At 42.2% G+C, this 16,359-nt stretch overlaps 1 protein-coding gene across 2 annotated transcripts in view; it reads right to left on the reverse strand.

Annotated features, from left to right (window-relative positions):
* The window catches only part of CARS2 (cysteinyl-tRNA synthetase 2, mitochondrial), a 39,044-nt gene that overhangs the window by 22,281 nt on the left and 404 nt on the right, over nt 1-16,359 (reverse strand). For both annotated transcript variants that reach the window (XM_061996701.1, XM_061996693.1), the window contains exons 2-8: nt 16,207-16,257; nt 12,088-12,205; nt 9,548-9,619; nt 8,830-8,935; nt 8,006-8,089; nt 4,939-5,068; nt 810-943 (exon numbers count right to left, since the gene is read on the reverse strand). In XM_061996701.1, coding sequence (XP_061852685.1) covers nt 810-943; nt 4,939-5,068; nt 8,006-8,089; nt 8,830-8,935; nt 9,548-9,619; nt 12,088-12,205; nt 16,207-16,257 — 695 coding nt within the window. The remainder of the gene's footprint in view (nt 1-809; nt 944-4,938; nt 5,069-8,005; nt 8,090-8,829; nt 8,936-9,547; nt 9,620-12,087; nt 12,206-16,206; nt 16,258-16,359) is intronic.

Genomic DNA, 16,359 nt, shown 5'->3' on the forward strand with positions numbered 1-16,359 from the left:
GAATAACAACTTTGCGAGTTTTGTTCGTTCATCAGTTCATGTATCTTAGCATTCCCTCCACTCTTATTTTTCAGTAGTACAGACATCTTATCATGGTTAAAAGCCTTTCATCATATTCACAAACACAGGCTATTTTATTCTGCATGCTACTGAAAACTTACTTTTAAGCCCACAAGCAATTGATGCTGAGAGATGTTAAGAATAGAATAAACCAGTGTTGTTCTCCAGTGCTTTTAAAACATTACAATCAGCTACTTGCTCACTTGCCATGACTCCCTGCCTTCACATACCATGAGTTCTGGTCCTAAGACAACAGGAATTTCTGGGTGTAGGTTAACTACATAAACACATATATTTTCACCCTCCTCCTGCAAGACTGTTACAGCCAAAATACAATGAAGAAAAGAGAAGGCCTATGACAAAGAGTATCCTCAAATCTTGAGTAAACTCAAACAAAAGGGAATGAGATTCTACAGGAAGAACACTTCCTTCCACATTTTCAATTAGGAATAAACAGAGTACATGGGCAATGCATATGCTGTTATTACTTTGAGACTCTTCCAGGTGACATTTAGGAGTATTTAACTGTAACCACTTAATATTATTTGTATTCATTCTACAGTTTCAAGATTCACTCCTATTTATGTTTTTCCACTTGCTGAGGACAGCAATTCTGCCACTAGCAGACTCCCTGCTTGGAAGGTTTCCCCTCACATTTCATAACATACAACTGCCAAACCTACAAAAAAAAAAAGTAATAAAAATATAAAATTCCTATAAGCCTCTTATGTGATTAATATTTTGCTTACCAGAATGCAAAAAGTAATTCCCCCACTGCTCACACTGATGATACACCTCACACTGTGCGATCTCATTCTCATGATGAGGAAATGCAAGATCTATTCCACCGGTATGGATGTCCAGCTGCTTTCCAAACACTGCACTGTAACAACATTTTCCTGATCAGAAATCAGAAGACTTGTAAAAGGTTTTTGTAAAAGTAATGCAGAGAAGAATAAAGGCGCAGCAACACAAATTCAAGTGTGCAATTTGATAACTGCAGTTTTAAAACAAGACTTTGTATTCTTGACAAGATCTTAGAATACCAAAACTGTGATACAACTTGTATGGACAGGAGCCATAGTGTCCACAATGAACTCTCCTTAGTATGAGTAACTATTTTTCTAGACTTGGATCAAAGAAGAGCAAGCAGTACACCTCCTTTCCTTGTTCCACTACAGTTTCAGTATCAGGCAGCTGCCTTCATCTCCAAACCTAACAACTTTAAAGTAATGAACATTTCTGTACACTTGACTTAACATTACTAATCTTTTTCTTGTACCTTTTCCATAAGAATTCAGGTGATGCTGTATGCAAGATAGAAAATGTTTAGTCCTGTATTATTATAATGGCAAAAGAAAGCGTCAGTTACTCTGATCTCCCAAGGCTGTCCCTCTCATCCCAACAGCACTGCTGCATCTGTGCATGTCACCCACGGGCTTGCACTGCACAGGCCTTTATACAGACACCAGTGGCTGGAAGCAAGGTATTCATGTGGCAACAGGACAGACCAAGAGTCAAGGCTGCTACAGTCTGCCCACTACTCCAGCAAGTCCCTGCTAGGTCATGCTGTGCAAGTGAATAACTTCATTTTGCCTATCTGTTCAACAAAGACAGCACTTACCTACTCACAGGGAGGTAAATCAATGCTAGGGAAACCAGAGACACTCAGGCTAGGGAAGATGCAAGGCCTAAACAAGTAGAAAATAAAAGGCAAGCCCCACACACAGGCATATGGTTGTATACAGACAACACAGTCTTTCTATATGTCACGTAAACAAGTTGCTCTTGGTAGCTGGCTAGATATTAAGACTTTTGTCCCTTTTTGGGACAAAACACCCTAGTACACAATGGCTCTGCAGAAGCAACAGCCACTCTTTCTTCCCTCTTTATTCTTGCTTTCTTTTCCCCATGCCCCATCTGCTCCTGCAGCTCCCTCATTTACCCTCCTCAGGCACATGTTAAAGGTATTTCAAAACTGGTTCATCCAATGTACTTCAAGTGCTTCAGATCTCTGGCAAAACAGATGGGTAAGCAGGTATTGCTTCAAAATGAACCTTTGACAGATGACTGGGACAACAAAACATTTTAGGTAACTTACCAAAATAAGCTCTCAGTTTTTCACAGTCCAAGATTACTACACTTAAGCTCTGCATGAGTTAAATCTTATTTACATGGCAAGAGCCTTATCCAACCATACTAAAATAAGTTTTTATAGAAATAAAGGCAGAGTATAAATGCAGACTAGAAACAGCACTGCATTAGCAGATAAGCCATTTTGTAACTGACATTTCTGTTACAGGTTGCACTTCAAATACAGCATGTTTTTGTGCACTCGCTTTAAGAACTGCTTTACTGTACTGAAAGTATTTACAGATTGAAAATCTCCCATCTAAATGCTTTTCATAATCAGGTAGTACTGAATAACAATCCCAGATGCACCAGCAAATCATATGAAAGAGAATCACAGAATCTTAACGGCTGGAAGGGACCTTGAAAGATCATCTAGTCCAACCCCCCTTGCCAGAGCAGGACCTCCTAGAGTAGGTCACACAAGAACTCATCCAGGTGGGTTTTGAATGTCTCTAGAGAAGGAGACTCCACAACCCATCTGGGCAGCCTGTTCCAGTGCTCTGTCACCCTCACAGCAAAGAAGTTTTTCCTCATGTTTCTTTGGAACCTCTTACGTCCCAGTTTGTTGCTCCTTGTCCTACTATTGAACATCACTGAGAAGAGCCTGGCTCCATCCTCCTGACACCCACTCTTGACATATTTGTAAACATTAACTGGGGCTGTTTAGTCTGGAGAAGAGGAGATTGAGAGGAGATCTTATTAACATTTATAAATATCTAAAGGGTGCATGTCAGGAGTTTGAGACATCCCTTTTTTCTATAGTAGGTAGTAACAGGACAAGGGGTAATGGGATGAAGCTGGAACACAAAAACTTCCATTTAAACATAAGAAAAAACTATTTCACCGTGAGAGTGAGGGAGCCCTGGCACAGGCTGCCCAGAGGGGTTGTGGAGTCTCCTTCCTTGGAGGTCTTCAAGACCCGCCTGGACATGTTCCTGTGCGACCTGATCTAGGTGACCCTGCTTCTGCAGTGGGGTTGGACTAGATGATCTCTAAAGGTCCCTTCCAACCCCCACCATTCTATGATTAATGAGGTCAGCCCTCAGTCTCCTCCAGGCTAAAGAGCCCCAGCTCCCTCAGCCTTTCATCAGAAGGGAGATGCATCCCTCCATCATCTTTGTGGCCCTGTGCTGAACTCTCTCCAGCAGCAACCTGTCCTTCTTGAACTGAGGGGCCCAGAACTGGACACAATATTCCAGATGCAGTCTCACAAGGGCAGAGTAGAGGGGGAGCAGAACCTCTCTCAACCTACTGCCCTCAGCCCTTCTAATACACCCCAGGATGCCATCGGCCTTCTTGGCCATGAGGGCACATTGCTGGCTCATGGTCATTCTCCTGTCCACTAGGACCCCCAGGTCCCTTTCCCCTACACTACTCTCTAACCGTTCATTCCCCAACCTGTACTGGTACCTGTGGTTATTCTTTCCCAGATGCAAGACTCTACACTTGCCCTTGTTGAATTTCATTAGATTTCTCCCCATCCAACTCTCCAGCCTGTCCAGGTCTCGTTGGATGGCAGCACAGCCTTCTGGTGTGTCAGCCACTCCCCCTGTTCAGCGTCATCAGCAAACTTGCTGACAGTGCCCTCTGTTCCCTCATCAAGGTCACTAATGAATATACTGAACAGAACTGGTCCCAGCACTGAACCCTGAGGGACTCTACTATAGATACAGGCCTCCAAATAGACCCTCTCCCATTGATCACAACTCTCTGCCTTCTTCCCTTCAATCAGTTAACCTCCTGACAGTGTTACATGCTGGACTAGGTCTGATGAAGACTAAAAGACGTGGAAGGAAAGAAAATGAAAGAGGTGTCATAACTTTCCCTAAAACTTTGGTTGCTCAGTTTAAGTTAAAAGACTTGCTAATTAACTGTGTGATCCTGCACATCAGTATTTTAAATAGCCAAGCACATCTCAAGAGAAGGTACCAAAACACAGCAAGACAGATATGACATCAAGGTGTTTGTTTGGGTCACAGGGGACATCCCAAGTTGCACAATGTACTGAAAGAAAGCATTAAACAAATTCTAATCTGAAATAGTTAACTTGTAAACTGTGTCTGCTTTGTAGAGTGAAGCCTTTGCTGTAAGCTTAACTGAAATTTTAGAGTGGAATGTACGGGTCCTTGAATACCAAAGAAGCCAGATGTTTGCATGGCAGACAAGCCTGCAAGAACTCCTTCCACATCTTTGTCAACAAAGATAAGGAAGAGGAGAGCCAGAAGTCAACCAAAGCACGCCATTGAAGAAGACTCAAGGATGAAGTAAATGACCAACAGAAGACCCTAATAGACTTATTAAACATGGGGACACAAAAGTAAATGATGTCTCAGAAAACTAATGAATATGTAAACTACTTCTCAGAAATATAATGCATAATCACCTATCTGCTCTATATACACTTCTCAGCTTGTTCCATGGGCACACACATTTGGCAGAAGGATCCTCTGTGCATCCAGTGCTGCACTGAAGAATATCTGCTTAGTAACAACCCCACTGTTGTTAAGTTTTTAATTTGGAACCCTTACCCAGCCACACCTCACCTCACCTCCCACTCTGAGTGATGTTATAAAGCAAGGGGGCTTGGAAGCTCCAATTTTGAATCAGTATTCACATTAAAAGTGGTGCTTTCTACTGATCAGGAAAAAAAACACAAAACCTCACTTTAAATATTGATTTAATTGCCATTGTGCTGTGCCTGAAAACAAAAACCTAGTTTTCAAGCACTAGATTTAAAATACTGACCTTGATATCGTGGAACACTCAATGTGCCATCCTGGTCTTCCTTTTCCCCAGGGAGAAGTCCAAGATAGCTCCTGAGGTTTGGCAGCCTTCCACAGGGCAAAATCTTTACTATGTCGTTTATCTGTATCAACTGCCAAGAATAAGTGAACAGCTACTGGGATATGTCTCAAACAAAACAAAACATACAACAACAATAAAAACAACCCACAAAGAACAGATGAAATCAAGTGGCAATGTGTGTTTAACGAACCACTCAGATTTTAATCTCTTTCACTGGGCTTCTTTTCCTGCAACTTTCCTCCCTTCCCCCTTACACATGGCTTCCAGTTTCCCAATCAAGCATTTTACCAGAATAACAACAACAAAAAGTTGATTTAGATTTCTGTAGGCTAAAAAGATGGATTCAAGACTCTTTATACATCTTGTCCATTTCATCCTTTTGGCCTTCCCTGGTCTAACATCATTCATTCAGTTACTTATCAGCCAGTTTCCCAGAACAAACAGATTGCACCACAGTAGAAAAGGTAAAAAAAAAAAAAAAAACCCAAATATCCAAAACAAACCCCAAAAACACCCCAAACCACTCACACTTCTTTTTCCTCCCCCCTGCTGGGACACAAAACAGGTTCAGATTCTATAAAACCAGGTTCATATAAATTCAGATTCTATAAAACCAAGATCACTGAGATGAGAATCAAAACTATTTTTGGACATTAGCAAGCTTACAGTATTATATTCACCAATGGCTTCTCTACAAAGGGCTCCTCCCCAGCTGTATTTGTTGCTTCCTTCACTGCACAGCCAAGGATGTAGGCCTTTTGCCACAGTACAGCAGACAGCAGTGTTTGTCCCTGCTCACTCCTCACCCCTAGTCAGGTACACATCACTCTCCATCAGGAGCTACAGACTCTGCATTTTTTTTTTGCTGATAAATATATGACCTGACTGATGCAGAAAAATGTACCTATTTGGCCTGAAGGAACTCAGCTAAGCAAGCAACTCACCCTGCTTTAGGTTCCCTTATTTAACACCACTCATCTCTTTCATCAGCAGCTCATGCAAGATTTACCCCTCTCCTCCACTTATTTCAGATCACTAACAAAACCACCCTGCAGCACTGGGTCTGACCCAATCCCTGGGAGCATTCTGGTATCAACACATTTGAATGACAACCCACAGCTATTTCTGGAGATCTATTTGATGGTCGTTTTTCTTGAGCTATTCCGCTCGTCCTTTATTGATATTGTACAGAATCAGCTTTTATTTGAAATGTCATGCAATATTAAGAGAGTCCCACTACAAAAATCCATTACACCTCTTTCATCATTCAAAATTGACAAGAAATAAAGGGATAGAAATATCTACAATATATCTAAATAATATATTATAATATATTGTAACATATCTACAATAATATCTAAAACTCTAGTTTTAGCGACTGTATCTTCATCTTGTCTCTTTCAGTCGTTTGCCAAGATCTGGCTGATCAGAATCTGTTTGCTCCATCCCTTTCTTGCCTTTTTGAGTGTACTGCTACTAAAGAGCACTCAGTTATAAGTAAAAGAACAGTCAAAATCTTTGGACATAACAGTAAATTTAGTGACTTGAGGGGAAAAAGGGTAAAATGCAGAAGTCAGTCACAGTTGAAGATGGAAGACACCTTGAGGGTCAAGACCAACTCCCTGCTCAGAGCAGGCCCAGCTACAGCAGGCTGCCAAGGACAGTGTCTGGTAGGGTTCTGAATACCTTCAAGGATGGAGATTTCCCAGAATCTCTGAAAAACATGTTCTTGTGTTAACCCTCCTCAGAGTAAAAAAAGTTTTTAATCAGGTTTAAACAGAATCTCCTGTTTCAGGTTATGTCCATTGCCTCTTGTCCTGTCACCAAGCATCATTAAGAGGAGCCTGATTTCATCTTCTTTACTGCCTCTGTCACATATTTATAGACATGAAGGAGATCTTCCTGAGCCTCTCTTCTCCAGGATGAGCAATCCCAGCTCTCAGCCTTTCCTCATGCAAAAGACGCTCCAGTACCTTTGTTGTATTCATGGCCATTTGCTGGGCTCTCTCCAGCTCTCTCTCTAGTGCTGGGGAGCCCAGCACCAGATCCAGCATTCCAGGCATGCCTCACCAGTGCTGAGCAGAGAAGGATCACCTCCCTTCACTTGCTGGCAATGCTCTTCCCAGTGCAGACCAGGGGGCTGTTGGCTGCCTTTGCAGTCAGCAACTGCCTCTAAACAACAGTCAACAAAAGCATTCCCTCAGTGAGCTGGAACGCTGAAATAACTCCTGAGTGGAGCTGTGAGAAGTTTCTGGCTGTAGTTCACCTGAGCATCACCCTTCCAGGCATTTTCAGTCACTGCACACAGATTTTTTTCAATGAAGAAATATTGAACTTCAGTGTGCAAAGGGATGCATCAAATTCTCCAAATCAGAGACCTGATCAGACCCAACTTATGGGAACTACATAGAGGCTCAGCAATCCTGCTCAGTAGCTGGACAACTACACCAAAACCCACAAAGCCCAGGGTATAGGCATGCTCTGTCTCACAAACTATCAACAGGTTGCTCACCCTCCCACAAACAGGCTGCTTAGCAGAAGTCTGGTGGCAAACAATGAAAGAAGCAAATTCATCCAGATAGCATGTATCAGAGGAATGGCACTGCCAAAACAGTAACACAATAGATGAGGTTTCCCTTCATTTACCCTTGACTGTCTCACTGCTGGCTAGTGCAGTTGTTGAGAGCACCACCTCACTATCAAGTCTGTATGTACTGCTGAGAAATATTTAAATAGAATGGACTAAGAATCCTAACCATTCTGTGGTACCAGAACAAAGATATAGAAGGAATAAATATTAAAAGAGACCACTAGTTTCCTCTTACACTGGCAACAGTGAGTGCCTCAAGACACAATTAGGAAAGCAATGTAGTCTTAATTAACCAAAAGGTTGGCCATACACACAAGTTAGAAAACTGTTTCAGACTGCTGAATGGAAGTTTATGCACAGATATATCACAAGTTCAAACACTTCACTAATGCAAACAGGCTGGTGCCATGAACTTACCTGGTTCATCTTGGGCATCAGGATAAATAGCAGTTAATACTCCGTATCTTTTCCCCCAGGACTTAACATCAAAATAAACATTGCCTAATAGAAAAGAAATATTTAGTTTTATAGCAAAGATGGGATATACTCATGATGAGGAGATAACATTTCCCCTGAAAGTAAACCAAAACAAAACATCCTTCAACTCCCATTTTATATTCCGACTTAGAAATCCAGAAATACTGCAAAAGTAGTAGCAGATGTTTCCATGTTACCAGCTTTTCAGCAATCTCACTGTAGGTGCTCATTCTGTACGTAGGATAACTTTGTATTCTGGAGATCTCCCTAGGTTCTTCCCTGCCCATGCACAATCAGCAATCCCCTCCCTGACTGCAGTGGAGCCTACTGCTACTCTAGTTACAATGCACTCAAATCTTTCTACAACCACTAGCTCTGATGAAAAAACCCCAAAATTAAAATCAAACCCACTCAATGTGCTTTGCAGGCACATCTTTTACAGCATATAGGAGGTATCCACCTTCTGTTCAGAGCTAAGAGGTTCCCTCAGCTTTCTTGTAGAAGCCGGGCCAGGACTTCCCCACAGAAGCTTAGATTGCAGGTCATCACAGTAAACAATTATATTAAGAGCTACACTTGACTTGAAATTGAGTAACAGTTGTTCTGCCCACTCTTATCATCACAAACAAGTTGCTCATATCCTGTCTGTTAAGCAACGAAAGTCTGGCACAGGGTCTCTCATCTGATTCCCAGACAGGGTTACTAAAAGCAATGATTCCCTGTACATGTGCTGCACAAGGAGCTGCCTTGCTGTAAAGCCTTACCTTGTGAGGTTGCGTAGGCATGTCCACTAGCAATTATTGTTTTTATAAAGGAAATTATCTGAGGAATATTGTCAGTCACTCTCATATACACTGTAGGAGGAAGGACCTTAAACAAAGAGTTACATTTCATCAGCCCAGATGAAATACACTGCTAACAGGTCTAAGAAAAAAAAAATAAGCACATTATCCTCAGTTTTACCATTAAAAAAGAAAACCTGCAAGTATTATAAAGTGGTCATAAGCAGCATTTAAGATAATACACACCAAAAAGAAAAAAACTGAGGGGGTGACAAAAAAAAATCCACTACTTTTTCCCAGCATCTTACTCCCATTTCAGCATTTTACTTCAGGTAAGTTTGCTTCTTGTCCATGAAAGAATATTTGATGTTTCCTATGCTTTAGATCAGGCTATTTCTGCATTACAGAAAACATGTATTACCTGGGACCCAAGGCTCTGTTGCATAAGGAAGAAAAAATTGTGTTCTTAGAGAAATTCAACTTGTTCATTCCAAAGCTAGGGTTTGCTTCTTCCCCCATTTTCTTACTCAAAAGGTGTGCAACATCTTTCTAACAGAACGAAGAAGTAAATCCATACTCAGTTTCCAAGCAACACTCCATCACACAAGCAATCCACTCATTTCTTCAGCTCAAACTGTCAAAATCAGATTCTTTACCAAAACGATTCCTTTGAAATACTCTTAGATTTAGAAGGTTGTACCTTTAAGGCAGCCATGTCTTGTTTAAAGTCTTCTTCATAAATACGAGCAAGAGCTACCGGCGATATAGTCATCTGAAAGTGAGGGGTGCAGATTAGTAAATCATAAATCAAAGTAATAATATAAAATATTGCAATCTTTTATCAGACAGTTAATACCTAATTGGAAGACTTACAGAGCCCCCAAGGTAAAAGAGTCAGAAAGGCTTATTAATCTAACATTCACAGGGAGGAGATGAAAGTTATAAATAACTTAAAGTACTGTTTCATTTACGTTTCTGAATTGCAAAAATATTAATGCATATCTTTAAAAGAGAATACAGCCAAAGAGTAAAATAATAAACTCCTTCCCCCTCTCATTATCTTCCTCTTGAGAGGGTCTTCCATTTCCGGCGACAAGACATACTACAGTACACAGGACGTGAAATCCATTCACCTAACTGGCATAGGACACCATTAACACCTCATGTCAGAAAGACAGATCGGAGACTTGCAGGGTGAGACAAGATATTAATTTTCAGTGATTAAGAAAAATAAGCTAATTCAGTTGATCACAGTTGCCCATAGATCTCAGTACAATCAGAGGAAATGAACTGAAAGTTAGCCTCCTGCTTTGCCGAGCACGGCACTTGTCAAGCACCTTCTCTGCATTTCTCGTTCAGGGGACGATGGAACAGGGATCCTTGTGGGGTTAACGAAAAAGCACAACCCCAAAGGAAAGTGACAACTTGCACAGGACAAGATACGTCTTCCTAAATATTCAGAAGAGGCCAGGGCTTGAAAGATGCATGACAGCAAAACTTATCCTAGCAAGCAAAAGCACGATATCAAAGTGAGCTTTTACATCCTCTCTGAGGAGAAGACAACACACTATCAATCTCTCCAGCTTACAGATAGCTGAATCATTAACAAAATAAATCCAATTTCATCACTTCCAATGCATTACTGGAGCATCTTTAAGGACTCCGATTTTCAGAGCACAAGGTACCACTATTTGGATGAGCTCCAGGACAAGGCAGTTCTGTCAAAGACAGAGCAGATGCTCATTCAGCAATGGGTGCAAGGAAGCTATGCTTCTGCCTACAAGACCAGAAAAAGTGCTCCTTCAGACCCCAGTGACCACTCAATTCACTGCACATCTCAGCTGCTTCTTCAATCAACAGACACACAAAGGTGCTTACAGGAGGAAGATGGAGAAATTGCTCCCATCCAGACAGATGTTCAATCATAGCATCTTAAGGGTTGGAAGGGACCTCAAAAGATCATCTAGTCCAACCACCCTGTCAAAGCAGGACCACCTAGAGTAGGTCACACAGGAACTCCTCCAGGTCGGTTTTGAATGCCTCCAGAGAAGGAGACTTAACAGAGACTTCTCCCTCTCTCAAAAGGCAGCTGAAGGCATGCACTATGCTTGCAATAGACAATATGCCCAACTTTCAGGTTTTCTCCAGATGAGTCCCACCAGAAGATGGAGAAGAATCTTGAGCATGTTAATCCTACCACTGTAATACCTCAGCTACAGAGGTCCCAACAACAAAAACAGGCTATTGAAGTGGACGTCTAGACCATCCAAACAAAATGTGTAAAGCAGGCATTTCAAAAAGTCACCAAAAAAACCACAAAAGCCATGAAAAGATTACTTCATAGCACCAAAAAAATGCAGTAAACACACAGATTTAAAATGCCTGTGATTTTTGTTATTAATTGGGGTTTTTCAGTTTTGGTGTGTTGTTTGGTTTGTTTTGGGTTTTTTTTTAAGATGGCTTTCTGCTTTAAAAAAAAGTAATTAGAATAATTGTTCACCAAGTTCAGCTAGTAACAAAAGGTCTGATTGAAATCCCACTGACAATCACTTATAGCCTCAATCTTATCAACTTATCCCTACACTCAGTGTCAGCTTTCATGTAGGTGATGAACTCAAGACAACGAAGCTCTCCGAGGCACTGACTTTGCAGATGGACGGTGCTCAGCATCTTTCAGGATCTGCCCTCAGCCTCGCTTGTGGCAGTCCTATACATACTGCCCTTAATGACCAATGGCATACAGTGCTTCTCCAGAACTCATCCAGAAGCCCCCTGGCTACTAAGTTTTGCTAAGCTGCTTTTGGGATAAGATACCCTTTACTCTGCCAAGGACTCACCACTTTTGTTCCCCACTGGCCTCCCCATAATGCAGCTCTCCCTGCCTCTCTCCCCCACACAACTCTATATTTGCTTACCTCCACACAGCTCTCGATGCTCAGCCCTCTGGACCCCCAGCCCCATTATAGTCATGCTAAGGGATCAGAAAACTCAACATCTGTTATCTACTAACTAAAACCTGTGACCTGATCTAGGTGAACCTGCTTCTGCAGGGGAGGGTGGACTAGATGATCTCTAAAGGTCCCTTCCAACCCCTACCATTCTATGATTCTATGAAAACAAAGCTCAATAACAAAAAAAACCGACCCAAATCAAACCAAACCCAACCCAGGTTAATTTCCCTAAGTAATTAGCTGTAGAAAATACCAAAAGTTTATGTCAAAGACTGCAGTAAACACCTACCTCATTGGCTCTTTTTATTATCTTGTCATCTATGTCTGTGATCCCCATCACCATGATAACTTCGATTCCAAAAAACTTGGATATTATCCTCCGAATTATATCAAATCTAACATAGGAGCTGGAAGAGAAAAAAAAAAAATCACAAGTTTTTAAACATGCAGTAGTAAGAATAAACTTCAATAAAAATAACCAACAGCACTAACAGCCACAGAAACAGTCTAAATACCCCAACACTTAAAATGAAAAGGTGTTTGGTGAGTAAAGTGCTTTTCCAAAACCATCCACCATCTGCACAGAAGTCAAGCAAATTTCCCTTGAACTGGCCTACCCTCTTCTGGCATTAGTGACACATTACATCAATTTTTTCTGAGTTTTTTCTTTTGTTGCATGTCTTTATTCAAGTACCAAAGCACGTGAGACTCTCTCAAAGCAAACAGCAAGAAATAAGACACACAGACAAAATATTCTTGAAATACATTCCTTGAGCTTTGTATATTCTAACAGGTTTTTGAAAGCCACGGGGCAGAAAAACAGGGAGAAATAAAACAGGGTTCAAATAAACTTTGATTGAGAACAGCTACCAGCCACCAATAAACTACTCCATTCACACCCCACCATAGATCTTTTCTGATAGTAAAGGAGAGTTGTTCTGTGGTTACTTTATTTACAGTCAAGAACAAATTCTCAAAATTAGACTGACGTGCCTACAAGCTGCACAGGGCTGTGGCAGCCCCACTTCTGCAGCTCACAGATTCTTGACTTGTACTTCTCAAAACACGCTTTGACTGAGTAAAACCCAATTACTGAGATATTAGAAGGTGACTAGAGGCTCTGGGTCTGCCCTGTGAGGTGATAAGAATCCTCAGCCTGTGCTGGCTTTGAAGAAAATGGGAACCTGTAGGTGTCTGAGTCTCCTTTCCAGATCCATTTTACTTGCCCCCCCTACCACACAAAGTGCAGCTCCCATGGCTGCCAGAGCAAAAAGTTTAAGCAAATATTGGAAACAGATTTGCATCCTTAGCTGCAGGGACCAGGTGTCATTAAGGTTTAGATTTATAGATGTGTAATATTCCAGTGAAGGACACTTTCTGTTGTACTTGCTGCTGCTATGCCCATGCTGAAAAATGCTTCTTGAAAGCCTTGCTGCCAGTGAGATAGTTTCTAATGAATACCAGCTCAGTATGAGTAAGGATCACCTAATGTGGTGACACAATTCCTTAAGAATATGAAATTAGTCTTTGGACCCTGTTCAGAGGAACAGTGACAGCACCAAAACCTTGCTATTAGATTTAACAGCTCTACAGTCATAGTTCTCAGAGCAGACACAGATTGTGCACTATTGCCTCTCCCCTGATCTTCCAACTGAAGAAACTCTGCAAGAGCCTGAGCAGGTCTCCTGACACCTCAGGAAGCAGAGTCCTTACCACTTCATGACTGAAAAGTTAAAAAAAACCAGACAAAGTCAATGGGTTGGCAGAGCAGACATCAGAGACTGAATGAAATCTTCTCTCATGGGTTTACTCTTACTTCCAAGCATTCAGCCAGGAACCTGGACACCAACCAGGTTACAGCTCACACCAGTACTATCAAGGCCAGAACTGAGGGAAAAGATTATTTGAGTTTTGGATGTTATGTTGAGGTATACAGAGCACCTGTTTTGAAGACTGAAAGTACAACGTGTTAGAAAAAAAAGTCAGATCATTTGGAGAAATAAGAAATCTCTGTGGAGTGGAAGGAATAGGGGAGGAAAATAATAATAATAATGCCATTATTTTCAATTTCTTCTCAAGGGTCTCAGGCTCATTTCCACTATTAGTTTCTGCACTTTTACCTGCAGCATTTGTTGCGCTTGCCACAAGTCACATGCAAGAAGGAAGGGAAAAAAGGACTTCTAGTGATAACACGTTGCAAGAGTACAATAAAACAATGGTATTTGACAAGACAGACACAGTAACAACGGCCATCACTCCATTTGACTTCATGCTCTTTCCCAGTGCACCTCCTGGCCTGTAAGACCCTATCAGCACCATGCATTTCAGCTCTACAGTTGGACCCAGATAATGGGGAAAAAAAACCCCAAACAACAATTTATAAATAAAACCAAGAGTGCTGCTCCATCTCGAACAAATCATCTGAGTAAGAGGATGTCAACACTCATGTATGCAAGAACACCAAAGCTAAGAAGGAACAGCCAACTCCTGACACGCTGGATATTTTAACTGACCAGAATAGAAAGAGGAAGGTCTTGAGCACAGGCACCTCACCACATGACAATGCTGTGGGAACAACACATGAAGGCACTACAGAGGCAGCTAAAAGAGTATAACACAGCGGCTTATCTGCCTGATAGCTCTCTAAAGGTGGCATCAGCCCTAGCTGCTCTTTCTTATATCAGCAAGAGAAGAGCTCAAACCTGGGTGGCACAGACTTATGGCAAACCTTCACATCAGGAAAGTGTTACTTCAGACATAGGATGAGATGAGTAAGAGAAGAGGCAGAACAAGCAAGGCCTTCCTACCTTATCCTTTAATCAAACGGGCCTGAAGGCAGAAGAACAAGGAGAACCACTGATACAAAAAGCCAGATAGAGGTGAATGACCAAAAGGCCAAAGCCTCCACCTCTATAAACATTGTGTCCTAGATCCACCATACCCCTTAGGATGAGAGCACTTCTGCAATTTCCTCCCCTGCTACAGGATGGCAGGGAAGATGGGCCTTACCTTACTAGAGAACCTCAACTGAGTAATGAAGAAAAGAAATATATTAGCATCTTTTTACACAGTTGCTATCAAGTGATGCTTTTAAATTGTAATTATTTAAAGGTAAACTATAACACAGCCTGTATTACAATTACTGTAGATTTAAATGACCAGTAGATAACCAGTAAAAGCTAGATTAGTTTTCTGCTAACACTCAATAAAAGCAAGGAAGAAAAAGACATCACCACATACCCACAACATTATAGCTGTGTTTAAGGAGAGGCTGCTACCAGTATTTTTACATGGCTGGCATTTCAAAGCTTCCCTCTTACAGAAAGGAGGAGCAATTGAGCAGTACTGTGACAGCTCAACGCTAAGCAAAATTCAACACAAGTTTCTGAATAAAGTTGAGATGAGACCAGAAGCTGTGAAATGCCCTACATTAAAAGGGAATTACTCCAATAGGCAGTGTCAGATCTTCATACAGATGGCAATTATCTCAGAAACCTTTGCTTTTCCAAGAACCCCAATGTTTCTTGTTCTTTTAGGAGACTAGCTCAAAAGCAATAGATCTGCTGCAACTCCTCTCAGCTTCACAGGGGACCACGGTCACCCTCCACCTTCTCATTAGGCACCTTGCTTTAAAACAACTGACAGCAACTTTCTCTGGTGTTTTTTAAGTACTTTTTCAAAGTTACTAATAAAGAAGCTGGTTTATTACTGTAATTATCCTAATGACCTATAGAGAAAACACTGCACAGTTCTGGATTGCTTTTTTTAAAAAACACAGTAAGCCACTGAACTGTTCCTATCCAAAAAAAAAGGCTTTCAAGTTCCCTGGGCTTTGTAAGACTCAAGAACAGACGCATTTACCTGTTCACCTCAAAAGCATTTTTTCCATAGTCAACCCTGAACGTCTTTTCCTTTTTGCTCACACAGCATCTGAACTAAAATCAAGGCAAAGCTATCTTTTTTACACAGACAAGGGGCTCTGCTCCCTGCTCTAGGACTCTGACTCCTTTACACCGAGCGGTCACGTTATGCCGATGTGACTCGAAACGGCTCATCCTGCCTAGCAATAAAAAAATCCTCATGTTCTTGATACTTCCCACCCCACTATTTTGCCTCCATCTGGGAGGAGCTGCAGCGACAGACCCTTCTGCGTTTCATGAGGTCGAGAAGGTGGAAAACAAATAATATCAAGTAGCATCCTGCCCTCTGCACAGAGCAGGAGGCGACGCGCCGGCGCCCCCGCAGCGGCTCCCCGCGGCCTGTCACCCGGACGAACGCGGGGTCCGCCGCCGGGACACATGCTACGGCGGCAGGCCCGGGGATACCCCGCACTGTCGCCGCCGGGCTCCCACCCGCGTCATGCCCACCCAGGACGGGACATATCCCCCGCTCCCGCTTCACGACTCACCACGCGTGCCCGAGATGCGCCCGGTCGTACACCGTCGGCCCGCAGCTGTACCTGCGGAGAGGTGAGGCAAACCGCACACGCGTCACTCCCAGCCCGGAGGGGTGCTCGCGGCCCCAGGGGCCGCCCCCTCCCGTCTCCGCGCCCGCCCGCCCG

This window comes from Colius striatus, chromosome 1 (assembly GCF_028858725.1).
Source record: "Colius striatus isolate bColStr4 chromosome 1, bColStr4.1.hap1, whole genome shotgun sequence".
Classification (NCBI taxonomy): Eukaryota; Metazoa; Chordata; class Aves; order Coliiformes; family Coliidae; genus Colius; species Colius striatus.